The 9,552-nt window shown below is 33.8% G+C and overlaps 1 protein-coding gene across 1 annotated transcript; it reads left to right on the top strand.

The window, feature by feature from the left end:
• The first annotated feature begins 6,908 nt into the window (after positions 1-6,908).
• Positions 6,909-8,105, top strand: LOC115971813 (protein EXORDIUM-like). The gene has a single exon (XM_031091870.1). The coding sequence runs from the start codon at positions 7,022-7,024 to the stop codon at positions 7,976-7,978; it is 957 nt and encodes a 318-aa protein (XP_030947730.1). The 5' UTR covers positions 6,909-7,021; the 3' UTR covers positions 7,979-8,105.
• Positions 8,106-9,552: the final 1,447 nt, after the last annotated feature.

A 9,552-nucleotide genomic window follows, 5' to 3' on the forward strand; every position in this document is an offset into this window, starting at 1 on the left:
GATCCTGAAGAGAGACATGTGAGGGATGATAAACTAGTTTGCTTACACAATTTAATATATTGTGAAAACTATTGTGTTTCTTGCCATGTAAATAAATTAAATAAAAAATAAAAGGCAAAAGTATTATGAGTCTGTGAAAGTATATTAGTGAGAAAGTGAAAAGGCGGGACAAGCTAAAGTTGAAAGTTCTTTTGACTTGTTGACTTTGCTGTGTCCTAATCAACAATAAAAAAAATAAAAAGACTTTAACATGTCAGGGAACTCCTTGTTCACTTTGTTACGATATGATGTTCTTTTACTTTTTTGTGTAAGACTGTTAGTTTTTGGTTCCTTTTACTGAGTGGTTTTGTTTTTTTTCCCATTTTAATGAATTAGAGGAGCAAAATTTTCTCATATGCCTATAACTAAGAAAGTTTTAGAGGAGTCAGGGGGGAGCTGTCCCCCTCGACCCCCCTGGCTCCGCCCCTGATCTCATATATTTTGCAAATTTATGCAATGGCAAACTAATAATAAATGATAATAAAAAACACATTACATTATTCTAATGAACTATCATAGAAGAAATGAGTGGACTGGTCTAAAAAATTAAATTTTTTTAGAGCAAGCTTTGATGAAAGTTTTTTACTGTGTCAAATTACAAATTTTTAGCTGTAATGCTCCAAAACCAAGAACGGAACTTCCATTCACCAATTACCACTATGCTTGTTACATAATATATCCCAGAATTACACAGCTTTACCATCATTAAAAAATCCTTTATGGCCTGTTTGGATGTTAAAAAAAGGAGGGAGAGTAGAGTAGAGGAAGAGAGAGTAATTTAATTACCTTATTTGGAAGTTTTTTAAGGAAGAAGGGGGAGGGGTTTGGTAGGGTTTCAACTACCTCTAACCTCTAATTTTTAATTCTCCCAAATTGGAGAGATTTGGAGGGAGAGTAGAGTAAATAATTATTGAAGATATAAATTACCTAATTTACCCTTATTATATTAACAAAATTACAATGTTTTGTAACGTCAAAAAAAAATCTTTAACCCACAAGCTCTCTTAGCTCTCTTAGCCACAAATTTCTCTCAAGCTCTCTTAGCTTTGTAACTCACAAATTTCTTTCAAGCTCTCTTAGCTCTGTAACCCACAAATTCTTATGCTGGCTCTCTCTCTCTCTCTCTCTCTCTCTCTCTCTCTCTCTCTCTCTCTCTCTCTCTCTCTCTCATGACTTCTTCACTCTTGGACTGTCTTTCACTCTTTCATGCCTAGCATTCTGTCACAAAGGTAAACTCTGTATTAATTTTTGTTTCATGGGTTTCTTTTAAGTTGAATCAAATAACTATGTTCTCAAAATTGTGATTTTATTGGGTAATTTTTATTAATTGTGATTTTATGGGGTAATAACATGTTATTTGTGGGTGGGTTTCGGATTTGAGGGCTTTTTTTCTTAAATTTTAAAGTTTCAAAGTATTGCTCATAACGTGTTTGATAAAGTGCTTGAGTGAGTCTAGATTGTGAACTTGCATAAATTTGTAGCCCCAACCAAAATGGTACTCTCTTAGTTTTGTGATGTTCAAGTTTGAATTGGAAAATGGATCTGATTAATGTTTTTGCCATTTGGGTTTTGAGAAAACTGTTAGCTTTTAACTTGAAATTGTGTTTACTTTCATTTTTCCCTGTTGTTTGGTTGCTGAGAAAATAATAAAGGAGAATTTTTGTTTATTTTTTTGTTGTTTATATGATGTTATTATGCTTACCCATATGCTGGTTTAGTTTGAACCTGATGATTTTTTCCTGTTTGGATATTATTATATATTTATATCGTTTTTTTGAAAATATTTGATTTGAAATTAGCTTAAGCAAACCAATTGAAACAGATGGTTTAAGTAGCTTAGAGGCTTTGAATCCTATTAAAGATTTTCTGGGTTGTTTATATTTTGTTGGAATTTTTAATTGCTGAAGTAATATTAAAAGAAAATAGCTCAATCCTGTTTGAACAATAGTATTATAGATGATTGTCTTCTTTTTACCCAGAAGACAATGGTTTAAGGTTTATATGTTTCGATGTGTTGTGATAGTGTGTATTGGAGTATAGGGTGGTTCTATTTGTAATGGTATGGAGATCCTATAATCTTGGTCATGCTATGTTGGGTGGTAACTAAAGTTGTGATTCCAATTGGGTTGATATGAATATGTTTAACCAATTTTTTGGGATGTGTACATTTTGCTTCTGAAAATGTCGATGCAACTTAAGAGTGGTAGTACTTGTGCACTGCTTTATGGGTCTACTTTGTAGTTTGATATCCTAGGCTGCTGTTTTATTGTCCTATTTTTGTGAATGCATGTGTTGCAGTGGCTGATATTTTACATTCGTCCAAAAGGAAAAGTTTATCATGAAAACATGCATTAATGTACAAGAAGATGGACTGCTTTGATTGATTCCTTTCGATTTTCTACATGCAGGGTGTTGCTAATCATGTTTGTCTTGGTCTCATTCCAACAAGTGAGGGTAGCTGGGTCATTGTTGTAAGGTCATTAAGGTAACTGCCAATACTCTGTATATGATTCCATTCAATCACTTGTTTTTTTGTTTTGTTTTGTGGTCCAAAATGTCTTCAGCTTCTAGGAAATGTTTAAGACTGCATTATTTCCAATTTTCGTTATTTACCTTTCAAAATTTTAAAAATTTCTAAGTATCATTTCATTGCATTGTTTCTTGTTGCTGTTTCATTTTGTAGTTTGAAACATCTCAAATGTCCAGGAAATGTTTCAAATTCTGAACAACCTCAGTGTTAAAACTTCCATTCCTGGCTTAGGTTTTGTTTCCAAATATACATTAATTTCCATGAGATTCTTTCTTATCCAAGGCATGTGGACTAGAATTTTAAAGTTTCAGATGAGGACATGGAACAAATTATGGAAGCTGATGATTCCTTGGATATCAGTGGATTGACAAGACTCGAGCGATGATCTTTGGGCTATCTCCTGTAATACAAAGAACACAGAATCAGAGGGGACCGGTGGTGACCGGCCAAAAATCCTCCGATGATGAAGTTAGTTACTTTTGAACTCTCTGTAAGGAATACGTATTCTCTCGAAATGAAATTGTCTGAATCCCCTTACCCTTCATCGAAGAAGCCTTATATAGTGTGTGTGTGTGGAACGGTTATCTGTTTAGTAACCGTTCCCAATGTCGAGGAGTCCGGAGAATTGGGGGTAACTTCCATAACCGCTGTGGAAGTTACCTGGGTTGGACGGGCCGGTGAACTCGTCCATCCTTAGTAAAGATGGACAAGACTTCCACGATGAACTCGTCCATCTTTAGTGAAAGATGGACGAGACCATCTTGGAAGGCTTGCCTGCGTAAATGTAGATTCCATGAGGTATTCCTCGTCCATATATGGACGAGGTTCGCCAGAATGCTTGGAACTTTCTCTGCGCCTACTGTAGCTTCTTTCGTTGGACGAGACATATGGACGAGTTATGGACTTGGATGATTTGTGACACCATCAGAAGCAATTCAGGATGTTGCTTTAGCAATGAGAGAAGGAAATTCAGCACTTAGAGAAGGAAATTTAATTTTTGAGAGGAGCTTGGCACGTCTTCCCATTCCTGAGCAAGTCATGTTCCATCTCTTGGATGAGATAGGAATTGATTCTAGATTGCGAATGAGGCCTTATCTCTATCTTATTAAGAATCTAGATATGTTGAGAGCTTTTATTGGCTATCTAGTGGAGAAGCGCAAGGAGCTATTGTTCACAATGATGTCTAATCCTTAAATTTCTCTAACAGTTAGACAAGTAAATGTTCCAAAACAATTTCAGCTTCTAAAAACCTTTTCAATTGATCATTGAAATGTAAACTCTTGGGATTAATTTTTCTTTGGCACCAACTTGTGTTCATTTTTAGTTTTGCTCTCTGAAACAAGTTTGTTAGCAGTTACAGATATGGTCATAGCTTGTGTTAGTGTAACCCACTATTCCATTTCCTTATGTTGTGGAGGTCTTATAAGACTAGTTGTTTATGCTTTTTTTTTTTCTCAAATAATGTTTAGTGATAATGAAGTTTAGACTATAAAAGTATTTTAGGTTAATATAGACAATTTCATCATCTAAAACAATTTTATCCCTGTGCTCATTGAATTTTTTTTTTTGTATTTATCAAGCTAAACAACAGTGGAAGAATGAAAGTGAAAGAACAAAAGTAAGAAAGCTAGAGAATTCTGAGTAAAACTTGCATTTTAGCCCCTGGTTTAATCTTGTTTGTAAATGATTAGGCTCTCTTTTTTGGCCTGGTTTGGACTTGCCTTAGTTGCTGGACCACTTGAATCTTGATATTTTTTATTGAAAGTTTTAGACCTTGTTCTATTAAAAAAAAACATTCAAAATTCAATATTTTGTTGATTTTTTCAGTAAACAAACAAACCAAACATTTTTTTTCTTATTTTAATTATTATCAATTAAGGATGGTTTTTTTTTTTAGTATAATAAAAAAGCAGAAAAAATATTTAATCATAGACCAATGTTGATTATTTAATTCACATTAAAAAAAATTATCAAAAAAAAAAAATATTGCATGCTATAGTCATAATTATTTAGTCTAACAAATTAATCATAGACCAATGTTGCAAGTTCATTTTCAAATAGGGGTAAATCTGTCTATTTAAATCATTTCCTCTTCTCTCCTTCCTAATTTTTAAAATATCCAAATAAGTGGAATGACTAATTACTCTCTCCTCCTTTACTAATTTTAAAAACATTCAAACAAGGTAGAATGGAATCATTCCCCTCCACTCTCCTCCTCCCTCCTCCCTCTCTAAACTTCTAAACATGCCATTAGTCAAATAAGAACCACCACAGAGATGGATTTCGTTATAGTGGGAAAACCCAAATTCAATTGAATCCACAAACCAAAAATGCACACACCAAACCGATCAACGTAGTTTGTTCCAATTTTTGTAGGTGTAACCGAAAAACTAAGAAATCGGGTAGTGGAAATTAAACAAAATTACAAAGTAACTCTCTTTTAATGCTAAACTAAGATGATCTAGATCAGTAATTGCAAAATTAAATCCTTTGTGTGCCTGTGAATGGAAACTTTATTTGATAATTAAGTCCAAGACATGACTTGTAAACAAATTCACCACTTAACTAATAATCTCACCCCTAACACTCCGTTTGTTTTAACGTAAAATATTTTCAAATTTTACAATGTTTGTTTTGCAGTAAAATATTTGGTCAAAAGTAAAATATTTTCAGTCAACCAAATCAACTTAAGCAAATTTGTGTAAAATATTTTACATTTAATGTTCCCTCTCAGTCCCAATACCCCTCTCATACTCTCTCCCTCTCATGCTCTTTCTCCCACTCAATTTTCTCTCCACAACCCAGCCCCCTTTGATCCCTCTCTCCCACAGTCCCACCCATTAATGGCTCCACCTTCTTCAGCAACACCTAGCGGGTAGTTTCTCCAAGATAGAAGAAGATGGTAGAAACTCAGCATCATTTTGTGATCTTCTAAGGCTTTACCAGCATAGAGACCATTCAACGTTCAATACTTCCACAGCTTTATTAATTGTATGCCATAAAAAAATTATATTGGATCTCCAATTTGAAGGTTCTTTCGTGATCTGGGTTTATTGGCAGATCTATGTTTTTTTCTTGCAAATTTGTGCTTGGGCAAATTTGGTTTTTATTTTCGAAGCTAATTTGAGTTTGGGTTTGATTCATGGTTGTGTTTTTTTATTATTAAAATTTGAGAATTTTAGTTTAAGTAGGTGAGAATTTTGAGTTTGCGTGGTGTTTTTTTTTTTTTTTTTTTTTTTTTTTTTTTTTTTTTTTTTTAATTTCAATGTAGAAACAAACTAGTTATGAGTAATTTCCAATACATTACCAAACACTGTAAAATGAAAATATTTACTCTGAAACAAACAGAGAATAGTTATAATCTCACCCCTAAGGCCCTAAGATGCAGTTAAGCATATATATTTGGAATTGCAATGTAATTATAATTAAGATTTAATACGAGTTGAGCATTTAATTTGTTGCCTTTTGAAAACCCAAAGTTTAAAATATGATTTCGTAAAATAAAATTAAAAAAAAAGGAAAATATATATATCATGGGGAAAATATCCTCATAGAGTTTGGCTTACTTCCAGTAATTTTTTAACTGGAGGTGTCCTTTTATTTTAAATACTCAATAGTAAATGGTAGTAGGTTTTAATCTCCACATTTTATTTTGTTAGTAGGTAATGTGTTAATTTTTCATTAAAACAAAAAGAGATTCCAGTTAAAAAAGTACTGGAGCTCATCATCAAATACTCTTTTACATTCATTATATGGATTTTACTAATGTGTGCCCTAAGGGCGCACAATAATTAATCATTTTTGGAAATATTTTTTCAAGAATTGAAAAAGTATTAACAACTTTTTTAATTCCAGAGAAAATGTTTCCAAAAAACCGGACCCTCATTATATTACATAAATATCTATAATTGAGGAGAAAAATATTGACATTTTATAAAGTGGAAAAATATAAAAATGAATGTAAAAAAATGGATATAAAAAAAAAAGGGTAAAGTATCATTAATTAGACTATATATCCTATATGTAGATTAACATGAACCATCGTAGGACGTTCAATTCATTCCTTCCTCATATAAGTCTAGACCAGAAGCACTAAATCTTTCCCATTCGGTCATCTTGCTGGCTACCACCTGTTTATGATATTGACTTGAAAGTGGATTCGGCTGAAACTTGAAAGCGAGGCTAGAAAAAGAGGACGCACACAAAGCAATTAAAAAACAACGCGGTTAATCAATTATCATGCTGGCATCTCACTGCCACTATTCAAATCCCTTGAGTGAGTCACCTACCGTGTAGTTTCTCACGCACACTTTTTGGGCACTAAATATATCTTCTCACAATTCTTCTTCTCAACAATCCCAGTTCCACATTGTATTCTGAGCTTCTTTTACTTTCTCAATTAGTTCTCAACTTCTAATCTTTAGTACTTGCTAAACCGCTCAAAAATTCATCATGGCTTCTTTAGTTTCCACACATCTATTACTACAGCTAGTTCTTGTATTCTCTTTCTTCCATTTCAACTTGGCAGCAAGGAGACTCGCTGATTCAGCTGAAACCCAACAACCTTTACTCTTCCAATACCATAATGGCCCTCTTCTCACTGGAAAAATCTCCATTAATCTCATCTGGTATGGCAAATTCAAGCCCTCACAAAGAGCTATTATCTCAGATTTCATTGCCTCTCTTTCTACTTCCACACCCACAAAAGCTCAACCCTCTGTTGCAACCTGGTGGAAAACCACAGATAAATACTACCACCTAGTCAACTCTAAGAAGCCCTCCACTCTTGGTCTCTCAATGGGTACGCAGATCATTGATGAGACTTACTCCTTAGGCAAATCACTCTCGAATCAGCAAATAGAACAGTTGGCATCAAAGGGTGTCCAGAAAAATGCTATCAACGTGGTTTTGACATCAAATGATGTGGCAGTTGAAGGCTTTTGTATGAGCAAGTGTGGAACCCATGGATCTCTGAACGGTGAATCTGTTCAAGGCAAAAGCTACAAGTTTGCTTACATTTGGGTTGGCAATTCGGAGACTCAATGCCCAGGCCAATGCGCGTGGCCATTCCACCAGCCCATCTATGGACCCCAGAGCCCACCCCTGGTTGCACCCAATAACGATGTGGGTCTGGATGGTATGGTCATCAACCTGGCTAGTCTCTTAGCTGGTACAACTACCAACCCATTTGGAAATGGCTTCTTCCAAGGACCAAAGGACGCACCATTAGAGGCTGCATCAGCTTGTCCTGGTGTGTATGGCAAGGGGGCTTACCCTGGTTATGCTGGGGACCTTTTGGTGGACCCTGCGACAGGTGCTAGCTATAATGCAAATGGTGCTAATGGAAAGAAATACTTGGTCCCAGCCCTCTTTGACCCATCTACCCAAACATGTTCAACTCTTGCATGAGGAGTGAGCATGTAATGTATATAGTGCAGTATATTAGACAGTAGACTCAAGAAAGAGATTAATTCTTTTATTCATTTATTTATTGTATTATGGTTAAATAATGAAGAAGCTAAATCTTTTTATATTATATTATATGCTCAAACTTGTGGGTTTTTTATTTTTTATTTTTTTTTATTATTATTTTTTAACCATATAAAAGAAAAGGTAAAATTGCCCTTGTATCCTATGCTTAAACTTTGTGGTCCTTTTTAATATATTGATATACCATCCAAATAGACCATAGTGAATTGTAACTCAATATGCCAAGGCAAACCCAATATATATTATAGTGGTTTAGAACAGGGTTATGAATTTATGATTGGTCATATTTTGAGTTATTTTAAGATTTTTTTTTTTTTAAAAAAAAAAAAACGCTTTGTATGAGTTTATTCTGTTGAGCTCGAGAATACAAAGTAATGAAGCAATTGGAAATTAATTACCCAGTTAATTAATTAGGTTAAATTAGATGCAAATTATGGAGGCACAAACAAATCACCTAATAAACTAAAGTGCAGCGAAAATTAAATTGATACAGTGATTTGTTAACAATTGGAAAAAACCTTCTGCAAGGCAAAAACCCCCACCGGGTGAATTTCAATTCACCACTTCCAAGAATTCATTAATCAAGAATAAGCGGTTACAAATATAAGGAATTTTACTATTACCTTAACCTATCCCAAAATACCAACTTACAGCTATGACTTTATTCCAATCCCTAATTGGACTTGATTTTATGGAGACTTCTTACTTTGCATGATTCCTAGTACATGTTTGACTTTCCAGCAAGTAATATTTGTTGTTAGATGCAAAGTTTTTCACTTCAAAGCATGTTGAAGATCTAGAAGCACTTGGTTACAAAATCCAAAGGCGTATAAGGGTGCAATAGCTTCTCTAAGAATATATGAGTTCTCTAATCTTAGTTTCTATGTCTTTGATGACTTTAAAATAAATTTTTTATACCCTCTAGGAGTTTAGTTAATGAAACCCTAGCAATCTAAGTTATCATAGGCCGAAATTCTGAACTGAGAATTCTAGATCTGCATTACTCGATCGATTGAGAGGTGTTGAGCTTGTGTCAAGAATTATTCATTAAGTCTCAATAGATGCTAGTGTCGAGACAAGTGTCGAGCTTCACTGTTTTAGCTTTTCTTTATTTGTTTCTTGATTCAATCTTCATGCCTTTAATGATACCATTTGTTTTGTCTTATCAACACATTTCTTGATATTCTAAACACATTTTAGATCTACCCAATTACAAGTAAAGTGCATTTTGTTAAAAGATATGCCAATACATAATAAATATAACCCCGATAACATCCAAAAACACATTACATTATTTTAGTGAACTATCATATAAGAAACGAACGGAGTGTTTTACGAATTTAAATCGTTTTTAGCAAGCTTTGATGAAAGCTCTTTACTATGTCAAATTACAATATTTTATCTCTAAAATGCTCCAAAACCAAGAACGAATATTCCATTCACCACTATGCTAGTCATGTAATATATCCAAGATTTCCACTACTTTACCATCA

The sequence above is a fragment of the Quercus lobata genome, chromosome 12 (genome assembly GCF_001633185.2).
Source record: "Quercus lobata isolate SW786 chromosome 12, ValleyOak3.0 Primary Assembly, whole genome shotgun sequence".
NCBI classification, from domain to species: Eukaryota; Viridiplantae; Streptophyta; class Magnoliopsida; order Fagales; family Fagaceae; genus Quercus; species Quercus lobata.

What these genes read in the sequence shown, in the direction of transcription:
- LOC115971813 (XM_031091870.1), top strand. Translation starts at nt 7,022, where the DNA reads ATGGCTTCTTTAGTTTCCACACATCTATTACTACAGCTAGTTCTTGTA.